This window comes from Salvia splendens, chromosome 2 (genome assembly GCF_004379255.2).
Source record: "Salvia splendens isolate huo1 chromosome 2, SspV2, whole genome shotgun sequence".
Taxonomy (NCBI): domain Eukaryota; kingdom Viridiplantae; phylum Streptophyta; class Magnoliopsida; order Lamiales; family Lamiaceae; genus Salvia; species Salvia splendens.
The window spans coordinates 11090126-11111683 of NC_056033.1; the positions used below are offsets into that span (position 1 = coordinate 11090126).

At 38.9% G+C, this 21558-nt stretch overlaps 1 protein-coding gene, 1 non-coding gene and 1 pseudogene across 2 annotated transcripts; 2 read left to right on the top strand and 1 right to left on the bottom strand.

The window, feature by feature from the left end:
- Positions 1-6284: 6284 nt before the first annotated feature.
- Positions 6285-7213, top strand: LOC121773577 (annotated as a pseudogene).
- A 669-nt stretch (positions 7214-7882) lies between these two features.
- Positions 7883-7954, bottom strand: TRNAD-GUC. The gene has a single exon. It is a non-coding gene; the product is annotated as a tRNA-Asp (tRNA).
- A 3537-nt stretch (positions 7955-11491) lies between these two features.
- Positions 11492-12830, top strand: LOC121773584 (ribose import ATP-binding protein RbsA 1-like). The gene has a single exon (XM_042170476.1). The coding sequence runs from the start codon at positions 11492-11494 to the stop codon at positions 12602-12604; it is 1113 nt and encodes a 370-aa protein (XP_042026410.1). The 3' UTR covers positions 12605-12830.
- The last annotated feature ends 8728 nt before the right edge of the window (positions 12831-21558 follow it).

Below are 21558 nucleotides of genomic sequence, written 5' to 3' on the forward strand. Positions count from 1 at the left end.
CCAAGTTCAATTTTACTTTGTTGATCACTTATTCTATTTTGGATGTTTTAGATCTATATTTGATATCTTACACTGGATCGATCTACTTGATAATCCTTACTGATAGTGAGGGCTATAGCTAATGTCGTGATTGGGATCTCTATTAGTGAAAGGGCTTTCTAAATGTCAGGTTTTTTTGAAAATTAGACGAAAAATATATAAGTAGTATTGAAATGTACAAATCATACCTAGTAAATAGAATTTCATTCTAGCGTCAAGAGAAATGAGTTTTGTAGCGGCGCTGCTTCATCTCCAATTATTCCCCTTTATTCTCCACCACCGTTCGTCCGTTCCTTTTCAATTTTTAGGTTGAGAATGTGTATGTATGGGCTCGTTTATATATTGTTGGATGGTGATATGAATGTGTGTCTCTTGGATTCAAATGTGCAAGACTCTTGTCATTCCATTCATAATTAAGAGTCTCTTGAATTCAAATATACAAACTCTTCCTATTGTCATAATTAAAAACGACATTACGTGTTCCACGTAAATCCCTTTCACATAGCGTTTTTAACTTTTTAGTTAGAATGAGAACAGTCTCATTTCTTGATTAATGCATTCAAGTATGAAACTGCCGATTAAAAATTTAGTGCATGGAATTTTTTTTTTTTTTAATCTCATCAAATGTATTGTAATGTTACTTGAACTAAATATGTATATGAAAACTGACGGCATTTAAATGTACAAATTCATTAATAGATTTAGTTCTAATTAAATTATATTTTTAATTTAAATGGCATATTTTATATGCATAATTGAATTATTTCGCATAATTGAATTTATTGAATTTTTTATTTGCTTTCTTATCTATTATTTCTTGATTAATACTTTATTGTTAATTGATTTTCAATTAATGAAATTATTAAATGGTAATTGGATTTAGCTTAGAAAGTCTAATCTACAATCTCATACTATAATATAGTACTATTAATTACCACTTTCAATAATATATGATGTCAATGAGGTAAATTTACGTCCCAATTGAAAGATTTAGATTATTCCATCGCCAAGGTTATTCAAATATTGGATGTATAATAAAATATATATTATGTGAATTTTTTTTCAATCAGCACAATGTATTAAACTGGGATTGCCTTTTTTTTAACTGGTAATCAAGAGTAATTGATGAAAAGTGAGATTGCCTTTTGTAAATTAATTAATAAATTTAGAAACAATATCATTATGTCAAAATTATAAACAAAATAACTATGAATTATACAACTAAAACATACCATAAATTTAAAATAATTAATAATAAATTATAAAAATTTGGAGAGCTCTGATTCACAATACATGCATGGGAACATTTGAAACATCATCTGATTAAGCTTTAAGAAGAAAAAATGACCCCACTTAAATGAATGGCTACAGTTACATTTTATAATTTCACTCACTTTTACATAGTCTTATAAATATTGAAATTCATCCCATAGCTTAAAAAAATTTCAAAATAAGGCCAGAACTCGCTATGCTCATGAAGCTCTGCCCCACTGCCCACCGGCCTCCATCATCTTCTCCGCTCATCGTCTCCAACACTTTTATCATCCTGTATCAAAGCCATTTCCTCCATCAGGACAGTTTGTTCCCATCTGTAGGTAAGAACTTCAAACAAAAATCAACTATAGACCCTATATTGCAATTCTGAGAAATATTTGCTTTCAGTAACGGTGCAAACATAACTTTACGTTTGCACTATTAAAAGTCGCAATCCGTAAGAGTTCATGGCTATAAAATTTCACAAAATACTCACCTATTTCGAAACAAATTCTGCTAGGTGAATGCTACCATGATTTCAACTGATTGATGCTTCCATGATTTCAACTGATGGATGACATTACGGTATATTGTAGATTATTGAGGAAGGTGAATTCCATTTCCATGGTTTGAACTTTCTTTCTTCAGGAAAAACACAAACAACAAATATTAGTACAATATAATAAGAATCATAAATTTAAAGCAATAATTCAATAATGCAATAGGAGAAAGTAGTGAATGTGTTACAAGCCAGCAAATGGCATATATTTATAGCCACCGATTTAAATTGTATCCATTAATTCTCAATTTGTAACGGCACTAATATTAAATGGTGCAACAAACAAATCAATTATTAGGAAAATAAAAATAATTAGTAATTAGATAAAATTGACATCATGAAATTAGCACCGTTCTATATAAAAATAATCATGATTACAATAAAAATAAACCAAATAATGTTGTATAGTAGTTAATCATTATTACATCTAGTTATAAAAATAAACTAAATGATTTTGTAACTGAATGAGTTAATTGGAATTATTAATTCAGTTTATAACAGAAAGTTTAAGATTCACTATTTATGCATAATTGATGATTTATATTAATGTTTGTTACACGTTTATTAACAATTGTCTACAAATTAAGTCCATTTAATTATTTTCCCAACCATTGGCGGTTACATCAATTGTGGCCATGGAACCCGTTACATGATTTAGGAGTACTTGATAGATATATAGTAAATTAATAATTTTGATTAATAAGACTAATAATTTGGAGTTGCAAAGGTGGTGTCCGAATATATCTAGGGAATACATATATATTTGTTAATATAGGGAACACATATATATTGGCTAATTGATGATTTGTGAATATAGGCAATACATATATATTGGCTAATTGATTGAACGTCACATCTCAAATACTCAAAACTCATAAATATTTGTAATTACTATTTATAATCTAAATTCATTAGGCAAATGCTGTTTATAGACTAATTTTTTTTCATGACATTTATTACACATAAATATTCATTCCAGTTACTACAAATATCTAAATTTGCCCCAAAGTTTTAAATATTGAAATTTATACCCAAAACTTATAAATATTCAAAATTATGCCCAAAACTCACCTTTTATATTAGTATAGATAGAACTATCTTTATTTTTATTTTCACTTAACAAATAAAATAAAATTGCATAAAATCCCATGCTGCTTAAAGAAAGAGTCATCTTCATTGGAGCGGATGGAGTATTTAAGTTAGGTCACCTTATATAGTTTATTATTTTCTATGAAGTGTGATATCTTAAGATAGTAAGTCTAATTAGATATTTACAGCGTACATATACAGTTAAACTTCAATTAACTATGTGTATAACCTAACACGTTAACTACGCATCTCTTACCCACCCATTCATTACGTGTAAAACTATTGGAAAATCTTTGACTTCACAACATACACCTAAGCTCTCGTAAAAAGAACCATTTCTTGCATGTTTTTCTTGTCTTCGTAACTGCTTAGTTTTCATAACATTATCTACACTTAATTAATTAGCTTCTAAATAATTAAACTGATTAGTTTTATATGGAATGAGTTTGTTGTACGTAATAATGTAAATCTATTTTTAGGATAGTATGTTGCAAATTTGACAAGAAAAAAGTTTTAATGGCAGAAAATGGTATGATGGGTTTGATATATAAGTGTTTGGGAGCAAATTTGTTAAATTTGGTGAAGACTTTATGTTATATTGCACTGTCATTTAGCCAATCACATTATTTTGTAGGTGGATAAGAAGTCAATACAAGAGTCAAATAGGCTACACTTCTATAAAAGAGGAATGACTCATCCTATTTTATGGAGTCATTGACGCTTTTTGGTTATAAGTATGACTATGTTTAAAATGTCAAATAAGCATAAGTGGATTTGGCAGAAAAAAAAACTACACTTAAATCCCCGTCACAAATAATAAAAAATTTATAAGAAACGGAGAGAATGAGAAGTTAGGGTAAGTCTCTTCTTATATACTTATATTTAGATCTAGATTCATGCCGTTATTTGATTAATTCTGAAGTGAGAAAATTGTCTTCCAAGTGTCAACGTCCTTTCTACGTTTCGATAATAGGAATGAAATTCTATAGACGTATTTATAAATTGCACATCGGGACCATAATAATATATGCACAATAATCTTCATATTTTTATAGATGATTGTTTAATTCGAAAGTAATAATATTAACTTAGTAGCTCATATAATTGAGTTATTATGCTATATATTTTACATGAGCATCATCAATAATCTTCTCATGGTTTTTATTGAAGCTGCGTAGGAGGACAAATGTCATTTTACAGTTCTCCATTCAACCCCAAGTAAAAAAAAGATATATAGGTAATGGAGGTCGTGGTCTGAATCGTGAATCAGTGGCGCATCCTAATCAGACATGTACAGTAAAAAAGACTACGCGTCACCATGTCATTTTCGCAAAGATCAGTTGGAGCGATTCTGTTTCTTGGTGAATGACTAGGTTTTATATAAATATTCATGTGTTTGATTTTGTTTGCCTAACTACTAGCAATATTTCACGAAATTAACTTCTAAATGCTATTTAAATTATAAAACAAGCTCTAACAATTTATAAATCTTAAAAAACTGCTAGTGGATCTAACTAAGTCCAGAGTATAAGGGGCTGCATCTAGCAACATTTCCCTTTTTAAATCAAGAAGGGTGGGGATAGAAGAACCCCAAAACTTGTCAATATAACCAAAATCAATACTCCCCAATATAGCCCAAGCATAAAAGTGACTTAAACCCAATAACAGAATAAGAACATATAATTGGAAACCAAACAAATCGGGTGCAGCTAGGTAATCAAAACTAAATATACATAAAAAAATTCAAAATCAATGATAGAAGTCACTAACAAAATCTTTTAGGTGGTGTTCGATTTCCTAGATAAAATAGTATCAAGATATAATCTAAGATTGAATTGTGAGGTTATTTTAGTTATAGGGTGTTAGCTATGACTAATTATCCCATGATTATCCATCTAGAATTGAGTTGTGGTATTGAATCTCATGAACCAAAAACACTACATATTTAATTCTGAGTACAATCTTGCAAATCAAACACTCCCTTAAAAAACCTCATCCATCTTTGCAACGAAAACTAAAGTCAAGATATCCCATTTGGTTCATCTTAACAAGTGCCTCCAAATATTAAGACACCGAATCAGAATCATTAATAGGGGAACTCACATTCCACTATAAAAGGAGGACTCACATTTCTTCAATCCACTCAATTTTCTTATTATTTATCGAAATCAGTTCTGAGTCAAAATATAACTTTAAATCGTGGGCGGTGAATGGGAGGGAGGCCTTCATTTAAAAAAAATTGATAATAGTATGATATGATACGATATCATACGATATGATACTAGCACGTGTTGTTAGGATCGTCGACTGCAACATTAGTTTGATATTGTCCGCTTTGGGTCAAGCCCACCCAAAAACAAATCCGTGCGGGCTTGACCCAAAGCGGACAATATCAAACTAATGTTGCAGTCGACGATCCTAACAAGTGGTATCAGAGCCCTGGTTCAGGGGCTGGGCCTGTGTGGCTCGGGGTTCGGTGGGTTGCACTTGCAAGTTCTCCGATGTCTCTGCGTGAGCTCAACCAAGACCTGTGGTGACCTGATGACCTGTAACATGGGGCACAGACATGTGGTCTTGGTCTGATGGTCTTGGTTTGAGGGGAGGTTTGTGGTGTAGCAAACCATATCCCACATCGGAGAATGAACAAGAGTTGCAAGCATATAAATGGGCTACTCCAACTCCTTTAGTATGAGGCCTTTTGGGGAGTACCCCAAGAGCAAAACCGTGAGGGCTTTGCCCAAAACGGACAATATCATACTAATGTGGAGTTCGGGTGTGCACCACCGATACCCAACAGTGGTATCAGAGCCCAGGTGGCTATGGGTTGTGCCTGGATGAGCCCCGGTTAGGGTCGGGCCCTGAAGGACTCAGAGTTAGAGTCGGGCCCAGGATGACCCAGGGACCAGGGCTGAACGACCCATGTTCGTGTCGACTGCGTTCTCGATGTGGTCTCGGTTTGAGGGGAGGTTTGTTGGGTTACAAACCCATCCCACATCGGATGAGGGAGGGAAGTTGGAAGGTGTATATAATTCCTGTCCAACCCCAATTAGTTTGAGGCCTTTTGGGAGTGACCCAAAAAGCAAAACCGTGAGGGCTTTGCCCAAAGCGGACAATATCATACTAATGTGGAGTTCGGGTGTGCACCACCGATACCCAACAGTGGTATCAGAGCCCAGGTGGCTATGGGTTGTGCCTGGATGAGCCCCGGTTAGGGTCGGGCCCTGAAGGACTCATACGATATGATACTAGCACGTGTCCCTCACAACTAGCTCGATTAACCTATATATTTATGCCCACTTACCTTACCGTTACACCATCTCATAAAACAAAACTACATGCAATGATGAATGATTTGAACTCCTCCATTTCAAACTCAGTAGTATCATCAACTCCCAATTCCAACTGGGCCTCAATCGGGTCGGTCTTCCGGGAAGAAGGCCACATTTACTCCCTCGCCGCCGCCGGAAATATGTTATACACAGGCTCCGAGTGCAACAGCGTCAGGGTTTAGAAAAACATGAAAGCTTTCTCGGGATTCAAGTCCACCAGTGGGATGGTGAAAGCCATTGTCCTCCTCAACGGGAAGGTCTTCACCGGTCATCAAGATGGCAAAATCCGGGTATGGACTCTCTTCGATGATAAGCCCACCCGCCTCGGCTATTTGCCCAAAACCAAGCATTTGTTGCTCAAATCTTTGAGCCCCAGAAGCTACGTTAAAGTGAAAAGGAATCGTAATGTTCCGTGGATAAAGCATTACGACGCCATTTCATGCATGAGCGTCGATGAGTATCACGGCCTACTGTACTCGGGCTCATGGGATAAAACCCTCAAGATTTGGAGAATCTCGGATTCCAAATGCCTCGAGTCCGTCGCGGCCCCGGTCGAGGTGGTCTTCACGGGATCTGCTGATGGGACGCTGAAGGCGTGGCGGCGGGAGTTTGTCGGGAGGAGGACGGAGCATTTTCTGGATGAAGCAGGAAAACGCCGTGACGGCGGTGTACGCGGGAACGTCGGAAGCGGTTGGTGGCATGCGGCGGTGTGCTGAGGGGGCACAAGGTGGCGGTGGGGAGTCTGGTGATGAGCGGATCGGCGGATAAGGGCATATGCGTGTGGCGGCGGGGCGGAGGAGGAGTGCATGAGTGTGTGGCGGTGCTGAGGGGGTATAATGGGCTTGTGAAGTGCCTGGCGGCGGAGGAGGAGGGTCGTCGGCGGTGGATTGTATATAGTGGGAGTTTGGATAAGAGCGTTAAGATTTGGAGGGTGTCTGAGTGAGGTATACATTCACTCCAGTGAAGATTAGATGTAGGATTGTGCTTTAACTGAGTTTTAAAACTGCCAAATAAATTATTTCTAATTACTGGAGTACTATGACTTATTTGTAATATAGCATTATTTTTAAGATTTGACAATTGTTTGCCCTCAAAATTCTTACTCTTGTACGTTGGACTTCGACATGATGACACGTTTTTGTGATTCATATAATTAATCAGAAAGGTCTATATTTGCATTCTCGTTTTCACAACTTCATTCAGATGAAAGATTTGATCTGAGAGTGTAGTAGTTTGGTACTTGACCCAAATGTTGGTAACAAAGAGTTTCATTCTCAGCGACTGAGAAATAGTACTAGTAATCTCTTCTCTTTGATGACACTAATCTTCTCTCTTTCTGATTAATTATATGAGAACTAGTATGGATTAATTATGATCGATGTACAATTTATGTGAGAGTTTGAAAAAAATATAATTTCTATGATATTCAGAGAAAAGAGTTGTAGTTAAGATTTCATACATACAATATTAATTCGCGTGGTTTCAATGGTGTAAGATTAGCAGGGTAATACATTTATAATTAAGATAATTCAATAGGCATATTACTCAGCAACGGTACAATTTGAGGTTGTTAAGGAAAAAAACGTCAAATAAACCTATTCAAAAATTTTGACGCCGTTGCCGGGGATCGAACCCGGGTCACCCGCGTGACAGGCGGGAATACTTACCACTATACTACAACGACTTAGTGGTAGTGTGACCGACTTTTATAAATACGATGATGTCCGAATTTGAACCCTTTATTTTTTTAACAGAAATACCAATTGCTCATTCTCATATAACTGAATAAAATTAGATGGCACGAGTAGCTTGGATGTTGTGGGATTTAACTTATATCTACTTTTACAAGTGGACTAACCTAATTGTGCGTCAAGGAGAGAAACCAAGTCAGATTATCAGTGTTAAAGTAGAGCTCAAGCTATTGTACTTGACATTCTTTTTTCATGTGATATCTTCATGTTTCCCAGAGGATAAATCTCAGCTAAAAGTATCTATTTTCAGGCTCCTGGAATCAACTCAACTCAACATTGCTAGTAGTTACAACTACTCTCCATTTTGCTTGCTTTTTCAATGTGTAAATGTTGCAACTGTAGTAGATTGCAATAACCAGCCTTATCATTTGTACCACCGCTGGTCGGAAAGAATGTCTAAAAGTTTCTACTCCATGTGTTAGGCTCTTTCATAGCTCCCCTGTTTCTTTGTTTTTGTCTATCTCAACCAAGCAGGGACGGATGTACATGCATCCTACAGGGGGGAAATGCCCCACCTCAAAAAATTTCATTTGTGCTATTTTGATCATTATTTTTAAAAAATTTTTGAAATACCTTTATAAATGCCCCTTTTAAAATCCTTAAAATGTCTTTGTATGGAATTTTGCCCCACCTATATAGAATTTCTGGCTCCGTCCCTGCAACCAAGTGTTCACTTATCTCATGTGGAGTTCCACGCCAAGCATATTTCTTGATTACATCACCAAACAAGTCTTTTAACTCCATGCCAAGATTGTATATTGTGTTCCATTCGAGCATCAAATTCGTAATCCAAAGAAATGTATACATAATATATCTATATTTGTATCATGAGACGAGGAAACAACAAGAACATCTTGAACCTTGTTCTTTTTGTTGAAAAGTAAAATACGGAAAATAAAATTGAAGAACTCTTGAAGACTTCATTTTGATTGATTTTTTTTTATTGCTTGTACATTCCTATTTATAGAACTAGAGAAATAAATGTGCCTAGGCACATTTATTTCTCTTTTGTCCCTAAGAGAAATAAATGTGCCTAGGGACTTGTGAACTTGAGACTCTACCATAATAATGATATATTCTCTAGAGTCCCTAAAAGTACTCTTTCCCACAATCTTGAGACTCTCAAATTATCTATTTCCAACACTCCCCTTCAAGTTAAGTATCGAGTTTTTCGACACTTAACTTGCACGATCTTCACTTTGATAAATAGTTTATGCTCGTATCATAGAGCTTGTCAATTCATCATTGATAGTTTATACTTTTTTCAAGGAGCTTCTTCATTTTTCTTCATTGAAAGTTTAGACTCTTATCAAGGAGTTCTTCATCATTGAATGTTTAGACTCATTCCAAGGAGTTTTTTCAATTTTTCTGTTGACAGTTTTAACTCTTGTCGTAGAGCTCTTCAATTTTTGGTTGGTAGTTTTAATTTGTGTCAATGAGTCATCTTAGATAGATTTAGCTCGTATCCAGGAGTCATCTTAGATAATTTTAGCTCGTATCCAGGAGCCACTTAATTTTTTTATCTAACCGACAGTTTTTACTCGTGTCGAGGAGCTTACTCACCTTTGGACTGAATTTAATTTGCAGCCCAAAGCTTATTTTGGGAGGACCATTCTCGGCCCATTCCAGCTCAAATTCATATGAGCCCAATAAGACCAGCCCAAATGTTCTTGCAAACCCAAATTGAGAAGACGACCAACAACGCCTCCTTTTTCTTTTTCTCCTCATATTCTTACTTCCAACGGCAACTTGCCGCTACTTGTTCGGCGTACGACGCTTCACCTCCCATTTTGCATCTCCCTTCTCTTGCTCTTCTCCGATTGACGATGGCCATGCCTTTTTATTTCCAAGCGCGGAATCATCCAATAGCAATTGTTCTTCACCAATCGTGCCGCCACTCCCTTCTTTTGATCAGACCCTTTCGGAAAGCGCGGTTGCTGCGGTCGGATTACTGCCATTGGGTGGCGGTTTATCGTCTTCACTGGGTCGAGTCTTATCTGACTGCCCTCGATGGCAGCTTTTCTATTTTCTCCGAGGACTGTCGTGGAAGAGTCCACTCCAGCCTACTTCCGGATGCAAGTGATAGTTTCTTTACTCCGAAGACTCTTCTCGGTTGTAGCGACGTGCTGCTACGGATCGATCTTCTCCGGTTTTCAATCCCACCATTCATCGTCTTCTTTCTGTCACCATAATTCTTGAAGGCTTTGATGATGGCTACTTCGAAGATTTTATTCCTACCATAGCCTTCACAACGGCTATGTGGTGATACTATCTCTCTGATACGAGTCTATTATTATTATTATTTAGTTTAGATATATTAGGGATTATCATATCTTTTCTTATATTTATTTCTTGTTCATTAAGTTAGGGTAGTAGTTCTAGTATTATAAATAGGATAGATTGTTATCTTTTTAGTCATTCATCCAATTAATAAGAATATTGATTTTGCCCAACAACTCGTTCTAAACTTACAAACCCTAGCATTCGTGCTGCCCGACGGGAGATCCCCGCGCACAGCAGAAGCTTTGCTCCGCCGACCCGAAGTCAGGGCGCCGGAGAGTTCCTTGATCGTTGGAGAGAAGCCATCGATCGCGGTTAAGAGGAAAGACCCTTAACAACTGGTGCTTTCATCGGTTTACTCATGTCCCGCTTCCATAGCAACGGGAAATCAATGTGGGGGGGTCACCGCCCCGACACTTTTCCAGACGGTGCTTCCCGCCGCACTCACGTGGTAGGCCGCCGCGACAAGTCGGACTTTCAGCGCCCTCCCATGGAGGAGGACCCGATTGACCGCCCTTCCGACGAGGGACACATGGACGACTCAATTGGCAACAAATTGGATCGCGTGATGGATAGGTTAGATAAATTAAATGCTTGGAGAGAGGAGACGGACCGGCGGTTTGAGAATTTGGAACCTGCAATCCCGCACGCGTTCAGCCAGCCGCTTGACTACGATGACGGCGATGAATGGGAGTATGAGGATTATCGTCGTAAACGTAATTGGGATAGTAGTCACCACATGGGATCGGTCTAAACCCGTCGGAGACAGCCCACTTGCTGGGACCCTCCATGGACCCGTCGGACCACTGCATATCAGCATTCTTCATCCTATGAGCTAGATATGTACTCGCCATCACCGCCCAAGCGCCGACCTACCTGTTGGGACCCACCTGCCTATCGAGAGACACCAAGGCAACGCCCCTTCAACGAGGATCACGGTGGAAGACACTCGACGGCATGGGACAGCCCTTGGGGGCGAGGCGATTCAGGGAGACAACGTCCGCTGTTGTCGACAGCGACTACTGTGGCTTCGCAGTCCCTGTTAGGGTTCGACGGGCAGTCGTCTAGGGCTACGCATCAGCCGCTGAGTTCTGAGGTGTTGTGGTGGGATCGTTACGGATCCGACAGCGAGGGAGTTCGGGGGAGATGCCCGACAGCATGGGACAACCCGGCGCAAAGGGTCGACGACCATGCCGGGAGACTGGCGCCTACGTGGGAGACGGCATGGGGCAGACATGAGGGCGGTCGCTATTCGGACCCGCCGCGGAGGATCGACGCGTCGAAACGGCGTGCGGCCATCGCACAACCACCGCCACGACCCGACCCCGATCCACCAGACATTGGAGCGGCAGAGAGCAGTTTTGACGCCGGCGCCGGCGGTAGCGTCAATACCGCGATTAGGGTTTGGCGACGATTCTTCAATTCATGGGCCACAGCAGGCAACCCAACCTGGTGCATCTTCAGGGGCCAGATACACGGTCAAGGGCGACGGGGATCGTGGCAAGCAGCCATCAGCTTCCGTCGCCATCGAGGGCCCTTCATCCTCGACCACTGACCTATTGCTTCAAGTCAAAGACCTCTCCGCTGTCATCGCCGAGTCCAAGCAGCCTATCCTCAAGGGCGTTAATCTTACCGTCCGCTATGGAGAGGTTCATGTTGTGATGGGGAAGAATGACTCAGGGAAAAGTACATTTGCAAAGGTCCTTGCTGGTCATCCAGATTATGAGGTTACAGGAGGAAGTGTAATGTACAAAGGGCTTGATCTGCGTGAGATGGAACCTGAGGAAAGGGCTACTGCTGGATTATTTATGAGCTTTCAATCATCAGTTGAAATTCCTGGTGTAAGCAATATTGACTTCTTAAATATGGCTTACAATGCTAGGAGGAGGAAACTTGGATTACCAGAGCTTGGACCAATTGAGTTTTATGGCTGCGTGGCACCTAAGCTTGAGCTCGTCAATATGAAGACCGACTTTTTATACAGATATGTGAATGAAGGATTCAGTGGTGGAGAAAAAAAGCGCAATGACACGTCATGTTTGAGCACTCTTGGAAGCATGGACAAGCTTTTCGTTTTGGGATGGAGTTCTGCCGACAACATTGGGTATCCTTTGTTGTTTAATGATGGAGGAGATGAAGGGAGACGTTTAGTTGTTCGGTGTGTGTTTGATCCAGGAGGAGATGTCTCGCCAAAGTCGACTTTCAACTCTCTTCGTTGCTTCGTGGTTTCCACCTTGAGGACAAGGTGGATTTTAACCGTGGGGGAGTTGATACGAGTCTATTATTATTATTATTTAGTTTAGATATATTAGGGATTATCGTATCTTTTCTTATATTTATTTCTTGTTCATTAAGTTAGGGTAGTAGTTCTAGTATTATAAATAGGATAGATTGTTATCTTTTTAGTCATTCATCCAATTAATAAGAATATTGATTTTGCCCAACAACTCGTTCTAAACTTACAAACCCTAGCATTCGTGCTGCCCGACGGGAGATCCCCGCGCACAGCAGAAGCTTTGCTCCGCCGACCCGAAGTCAGGGCGTCGGAGAGTTCCTTGATCGTTGGAGAGAAGCCGTCGATCGCGATTAAGGGGAAAGACCCTTAACACTCTCTCCCCTTCGCTGCGCAGACGTTGGCTGCTCTGCCTCTTCCTCGACGATTCTTTCCTTGATTCAGAGATGAATCAATTGATAGTGGTTGCTTTATTCCTTCGATATCAAATCATTCTTCCCTGCTCTCTCTCTCGGGTGTTTTAGATCTTATGGCCTTCTCAGCACACGTGCATCTTTGACTTCTCAGCCAACATTCATTTAGAGAGGGATTGTTCGGTCGGATACTTCTTCTCCCCCTCAGACGGAAAAACCGAGGACTCCTCTGTTTTCTTCTCCGGTGGTGTTGTTACTCGATCTAGCTGTTGCCTCGCCATGGTCAGGCTTCGCCATTGATGCCCGTTTGAAATTCAACTGCGAGAACTCACTGTCATCATCTTGGTTCAGCCAAGCGCCACCGTCGTTTACAGCGCCACCACCACCAGCCCCAGACGCGGTTGCTGCTGCTCCGCTGCCGTCGTGACGCCGTTTCTGTCGTGTCTTGCTATGGTATTTTATCCGTAGCTTTTTCCAATCTTTTTACCTTCATTTGTTCTTCTCCGGGTGAACAACAATGATGCCTTCTCAGACCTCTTTCTGGTAACCTTGCTCCTCCTTTCCCGACAGTGTTCTGCCACTCCTCTCATCTCCTCCGTCCATTTACTGTGCTGGAGAGGAAACGTCCAACAGAGTGTACTTTCTTCCCCACTCGGTTGGACGATTCCTATCTTGTTTGAGGGAGATTTGGCTCATGCTATGGCTTTGGAGTTGAGTAGAGAGTGGCTGAAAAATTAATTTCTTCGGTGGACAGAAGGCTTGAATTTGGTGAATTTTTTTTTTTTTTGAGATTTTGGGGTTTATGATGAACACAGATTCAACTAATCATTTTTTTTTCATAGAGACAGGTCTATCCATGCAAGGATCGAACCTGCTCTGATACCATGTTGAAAAGTAAAAATGAGAAAAATAAAACTGAAGAACTCTTGAAAACTACATTTTGATTGATTTGAATTATTTGAGAAACATTGTGCATTCCTATTTATAGGACTAGAGAAGTAAGTGTGCTTAGGAACTTATGAATTTGAGACTCTACCATAATAATGATATATTTCCTAGAATCCCTAAAAGTACCATTTCCCACAATCTTGTTTTGATTGATTTGAATTATTTGAGAAACATTGTGCATTCCTATTTATAGGACTAGAGAAGTAAGTGTGCTTAGGAACTTATGAATTTGAGACTCTACCATAATAATGATATATTTCCTAGAATCCCTAAAAGTACCATTTCCCACAATCTTGAGACTCTCAAATTATCTATTTCCAACACTTTTAGCTTCTGGTATGCATATCGAATTCAAGATCAACATGATGATTCTTGATTGCTTAGTTTAATGTGCATTTAATAATCAAGATCAGGATTTGTAATATGAAACATAATAGTAATGTTATACAAGCAAGCAACATTCTTGTAGAGTAGTAGGAACATAAATGATCATTTACAGAATAAAAAGAAGATGCGTTGCCCTCAGCTCGGCGCGAACCGGTCCATGAGCAAGAACATGGTGGTTTCCGACATCGTCTCCTATCTTCTAGCCTGTTGTTTTGTTTCTTGGCTTTCTTCCACTTGTCAAGCAGAAAATTGTAGGGGGGGCAAAAATATAAATATATACAAATAAATAAATAAACATAAATCAGTAAAGATAATAAAATATACGTTCTCCGTTCCAATTAAATTGAGTCATTTTTTTTCTACACTCATTTTAAAAAATTGTAATAAATCGCAACAGCCATTTCCACATAATTCATTTTTTCTTTTGTACTCCATAACTTTTCTTCTCATTTTCCTCTACAAGTTCCAAAGCAAGTCACTTTGGCTTTTCAATACTCAAATAACTTTTGATTTTCTCACTTAAAAAATAACTAAATTTTATGAAATACATTTAAAGTACATGTTTGACTTTTCATTTTTTTCAAATGGGGCAACACAAGTTTTTTTTTTATTAAAATATTAGGGGGCAAAGTTAATAATAACACATATAATATATTATATAGAGTTGTGATCATATGATAACCCTATAACTAAATCTGGATCACACATATTTTCTAATCTTGTGGCTGAGATTCAAACTTAGATTTACTTCATAAAAAAGGCGTAGAGGGTAAATATGTCATTTTGTCGGATAGAATGATACTCTGAGTTGATAAAATGATAGTTTTGCCGGATAGAATGATACTCTGAGTTGATAACATGATAAAATGATGCTCACAGCAGATAAAATGATACTTCTGACCTATAAAATGACAAAATGATACTTGCAGCAGATAAAATGATAAAATGATACTTCTGACCTATAAAATAATAAAATGATACTAGCAGCAGATAAAATGATACTTCTGACCTATGAAATGACAAAATGATACTCACAGCAGATAAAATGATACTTCTGACTGATAAAATGATAATCTTGGGTGATTATATTCAAAACCACTATTACAACTACCAGTTTTGCCTCTTCTTCTTCTCCACGATGCAGCCCCAAAAGGTTTTTACATCACAAAATCCAAAATGAAAAAAATTTACAAAGCAACGAAAATAAACATAAGAGAACTCTTTGAAGAGAGAATACAAAAAGGATGGTCATAGATTAGGAACAATTCGTAAAGCCCAAAGTACTACTCGGTGACGGTGTTTGGAAATGGTCAAGAGAACTCTTTGAAGAGAGAATACAAAAAGGATGGTCATAGATTAGGAACAATTCGTAAAGCCCAAAGTACTACTCGGTGACGGTGTTTGGAAATGGTCTGCCGAAAAACCCAGCAACTGAGCTGCGCTCTTCTGCTTCGCATCCTGCCCGCCGCCGCTTCTCTCGCCCGCCCATTCGTTCTCGTCCTCTCCCAGGACGATCTCTCCGACGCCGCGACCCTCAATCTGCCCGACGACGTTTCCGATTTCGACGACTTCCCCGATCCCAACTCCAAAATCCCCAACCCTAATCACAGCAGATAATCTGGCTTCCACCGCCGAAGAATCGCTCTCTGCGTTGGTTAGGTTGTAGTCGAAATGACAATTTTGCCCTTAATATATCCGAAATATAGTTTTATTTGATAAAATGATATTTTTGTTAGATTAAATTTAGACCACATATTTTAAAAATATGTGACAAAGATTTAGTTATAGGGTTATCACATAGATATGAGTTATCATTATAACGCACCCCTATAATATATCTATTTATTTATAAATGAAAATTTGAGGTGGGGCACCCCTTGTGTATATACAGTATATCCGCCCCTGGAGCAGCATCCCTTTCTCTGGTAAGTAACAATAATGGAAATTTTTTCTCTCATCTTTGCTCTTAGCTTTTAGCTTTGTCGGCTCTCCCACGCGTAAATCTGCTACAGCTGCCATTTTCTCTCTCGTGAATTATTGGTTATAAGATGTGGTAGCAAAGTAAATGAAAAAAGTGATGTTTATATAGGGAATTAAGGAGCGGAAGCGGTGAAGAAATTGTGGTATAAAAGGAAAGAAAAATCTCTGTGGTTTTAACTGGACATGCTTTTGTTCATGCGAATATTCTTCAATATTCCAAAGGAATTAAGAAAATGCATAAATGTGGTTGTTGTAAAAGGGTCTCTCCATTTCTTAAAAATATAAACTTTTGAATTTTAATACAAAATTGGTAATTTCCTAAACATAGGAACTTTTGAAACGACTAAATTTTAATACAAAATTGGTAAATTAAAAGAGAGAAAAAAAAGTTTAAATAAATATAGATTATTTTTATGGGATGAATGAAAAAGAAAATTCAGCCTATTTCTATAAGACGGATGGCATATATTACTGCTGAATGTGAGACTTGACATATAGTATCAAGATTCAATACTGCAAGTGCTGCAATTGTATCTTTTCATGGATATCCCTCACCAGCTCACGCATTTCTAGAAATATTGTTATCAGAACAAGCTCCAGGATTGCATACCCAAGTTGCTTCAAACCAGAGGCATATCCAATGTTGAACAAGGGGGTTCAACTGTACCCCAAATATTTATGTATTTATTATATACTATATACACCTCATGAGAGTGAATTGGCACAGCAATAGTAGGCCTTTTGGAGCATCCACAACAGTGGAACCCAAGTCAAAGGCCAAGCCACCAAACTTAGCCATGGCCAAGAAACTTGGCCGGGCCAAAAAAAACTTGTTTACACAATAGTAGACAAGCCCAAGTCACAATTTTTTTTCATTTTTGCTTATATTTTAATTTAACTAGAATTTGCATAATTCAATACACCATTTAACTAGAAAAAATGGTGTATTTATAAAAAATAAGAAAAAATAAAAAATCGGAGTTGGGCGGCGCCGCGGCTCTCGGCCGCCACAATAGCACGCCGCGGCCCCGGCCAGACCACCTATGTGGCGCTCCCTTGGTCGACCCCCCGCCGCGGCTCTATGTGGCGCCAGCAATAGGGAGCCGCGGCCAGCCACCCCCGGGCCGGGAGGCGCGGCTCCCCTATTGTGGACGCTCTTAGTATCGTCAAAGACCCGAGTGCGAGAGCCACTCACTGCATTGTTTTTAGAGTTTACCTTGTTCTATTTTTTCTTCTTTCTATTAGGCCATCCACAACGCTGTTCTTATACCGTTCCTATACCGTTCCTTAAACCACTATTTGAGGGCCCCACTGTACTTTTTTACTCCATTCCTTAACTAAGGAACGGAACCTGCAACCCTCCGTTCCTTAACCGTTCCTTAAATTACTATTCATTCAATTTCATTTTTTATTTTTATTTCCAACTAAATTCAATTAAAAAACACACTTTATTAAAAAACAAACACACTTTATTAAAAAATACACAACATTAAAAAAAATTACAACTTAAACTTAAAAAAATAAAAAGCACACAATTAAAATCCTAAAAAAATAAAAGTACACAATTTTAATAATTTCATCCGCCAAAATTTGCCCAAATGTGCTCAATTAGATCCTGTTGGAGTTGGGTGTGGGCACTAGAGTCGCGTGTCCTTGCACGAATAGATAATCGTTCTTGTATAGACGGATGCGCTCCACTTCGAGGCGGACTACTTGCGGTTGAGCTTCCGGGGGATTCGTCGTCGAACCAATTTCCCGCCTCGGGTCCTTCGTCTTGGACAATCATGTTGTGCAAGATTATGCACGTATACATGATGTCGACCATGTTTTCCATGAAGCACGTACGAGCCGGGGCTTTGATGATGTTGAAGCGCGCTTGGAGAACCCCGAACGCCCTCTCCACATCCTTGCGAGCAGCCTCCTGCTTCTGCGCAAAAAGAGCCTGCTTTGGGTTCGCAGACCCACTGCACGTCTTCACGAAGGTAGGCCACTTCGGGTAGATGTCATCGGCGAGATAGTACCCCATTTTATAAAGCCGGTAGTTGGCGACGAAGTTGATGGCCGGCGCTTTACCATCCAAAACTTCAGTCAAGAGGTCGGACTGGTGGAGCACGTTTACGTCGTTGTTCGACCCGGGGACCCCGAAGTACGCGTGCCAGATCCAAAGGCGGTAGTCGGCAACAGCCTCAAGTATAACGGTTGGGTGGGTGCCTTTGTGGCCGCTCGTGTAGGACCCCTTCCACGCCACCGGGCAATTCTTCCATTGCCAGTGCATGCAATCGACGCTGCCGAGCATCCCGGGAAATCCGTGCACTGTTTCGTGAAGGTCGAGCAGGAACTGACAATCGGTCGTGCTTGGCCTCCGGAGAAATTCGTCGGTGAAGGCTGTCCGGACGCCTTTGCAGAATTTGAGCAAGCACATTCGCCCAGTGCTGTCTCCGATGTGGAGGTATTCGTCGAACATGTCGGCCGTTTGTCCAGTCGCAAGCTGGCGGATTGCTGCAGTACATTTCTGCAGCGTCGTGTGGCTGGGACGGCCGACCGCGTCGAACCCTTCCTGGAAGAACTCTTCCCGGGCTGCCAAAGTATTCGCGATGTGGAGAAATAACGGTTTCCCCATGCGGAAACGGCGACGGAAGTACGTATCTCCCCAAACCGGGTTATCGCAGAAGTAGTCGCGTACTAACCTTGCGGCGGCTTCCTCCCGGTTACGATGGATGTACGTACGGGAGCGTCGTTGGGGCGGCGCGGCTTCTTCCGCCTCCCGTCGTCGATCTTCTTCAAGTGATTGTTCCAATATTTGACGCATTTGTTCATAAGGATCCATTAGTTTGATTAAATTTAGGAGAAGGAAAATAGAGTTGATTTGAGATGAAAATTGGGGTGGAAATAGAGAAGAATAGATGTGTGTTTGTGATTGAAATGAGTATGAAATATGAGTATTTATAGAGTAAATAAATAAAATAAAAATAAAAATAAATAAAAAACGGATATAAAAAAAACGGTCTCATTACCGTTGCAAAATTTTTTTTTTTTATTAAATTCGAATTTAAAAAAAAATGAATTATTGCGTCACCGGACGAAGCCCACTCGCGGGGCAGCGAGTGGGCTTCACGCGTCGAATGGGAGGCCGCCACGTCGCCTCGGCGCGTGGCGGAACGTTCCGTTCCGCGTTCCTCCGGAACGGAACGCGGCACGGCATAGGAATGGCGACGGCACGGAACGGCGACGGAACGCACCCCGCAACGCGTGCCGCCGTGGAACCGTTCCTCCGGAACGGCATAGGCACCGCAACGGCACAGCGTTGCGGGTGCTCTTAGCTGTATTCTCTATGACTTCTATGCATGTAGCTGCATTTTTTTAATTCTTTCTTTCTACTTTTAAAGTTATTATATTTTTTAATTTTAGAAATAACTGAAATTATTTTCATTGTATATAAGAAATTGTTTAGTTATTACTTTCTGGAGTATAATTTTTTCTGTTTTTTAATTTTAGAAATAACTGAAATTATTTTCATTGTATATAAGAAATTGTTTAGTTATTACTTTCTGGAGTATAATTTTTTCTGTTTGTAATTTTTTTAGATAATTGAAGCTTTGTTCAAAAGATTTACTTTCAATGTGTTTTATTTATTATGTAATTATAATTATAATATAATAAAAAAATAAAAGAAATTTGCTCTAAATCAATATAAAAGTCGTACCCTCAAACTAAAAATCCTGGATAGGCCACTGCTTCAAACATATTATAGACTGCATAAAAATCCACACCACGCTCACAAAAAAAGGATTTCATAAAACAAATGCATTTCTTGCTAATACTGATGATACAAGTTTGCATGTACCTGAATGAAGTAGTATATTTCCTCTGTCCTACAAGAATATGCATTTTTTTAATTTTGGAAACTCTTTTATCTCTACCTCTTTCTTACTTTATTAATTTTGCATTAAAATCTGTGCCGAACCCAAAGTGCATATTCTTTAGGGACAGAGGGAGTATATCACTAGCGCAACGTTTGTATTGTTTACGCCCGATCAAGCTGACCAAGACAGCCGGAGCACCATCTATGTCAATTAGACTCCATCATAGTGAATTCTCATATATTTTTATTTATCTCAACTGAAGCCTCCATCATAGGAATGTTAACTACTAGCTATTTTGTTCATCCAATTGTGCCAATTAATGATATTTATGCTCTAAAAAGCTCCCCTGGATACAAATTTAAACATATGAAATAGATAATTTGGTAAACTACTATTCCATATACAAATTGTCATCTCTAGTTATCAAACTAGCCAATTGGAATTTAATGATTCCATGAATAATAAATAAGATGTTAATTAATTAAGTCCATAGCAGACTTTAATTATTAATGGACATTTATATCTTAAGCGCGAGAAATAATTATTTAAACGAGGAAACCCGAATTACTTGTAATTTTGGATTTGGATGGGTAAATCAATATTGTTACTGTAGTGGCTGATAATAATATTCCAATTCAAGCTTATATTAAATTGGAGTTCAATTTAATTAGATAAAAGCTAATTGGGTATGACATGTATCCAAACCTCCATGGATCCCTAATTTGGTCTATCATAACTCTATATAAAGGAGACTAGACAGAAGACATTTGATTGATGATTCATAATTTTTGAAAATCTCTCCGTAGAGAATTTCAAATTTTCTTTCTTCTTCTGGGTAGTTTATGTATTCTTTCTAGTCGAGTCCTTTAAGTTTTGATAAGCTTTGTCCGCCCAAAGATCATAACGTGAGTTCGGCAACAGATTAGATGATTTGTGGTCTAGTATTGAAGATCATCACGTGGAGAAGGCGCAAGCAATCAATGATTATTTGGAGAATCAAATCGGTATTCTTAAACCGTAGAAATCATGTTTTAGGATTTATTTTCTTTAAGCATGAATTATTTGTGTTCTAACATGCAATTCTGTATTAACATGTGAATAGATTAATTTGATAATCGGTCAAATAGATCCTTATCTGATTTATTTGTTTTGTACAAGTCTTCCGCTGTGCAATGGGCACTTAACCCCAACAAGTCCACCTCATTAAACAACATCCTCAGTCCAGCAACCAGGACAGGAGTACAGCAATTGGAACATTCATTAGAATGGATTTACTAGTATCTGCATAAACAACAATTAATAGCTTTAATTTAAGAATACAAATCATGATAGGGTACTTTTTAGTTAAATATCACTGAAACGAAATACAATAGATATTCATAGTTTTCGTGGCAAATAGCTATGTAACTCCACTTTAGTCAAAACAACAAAGA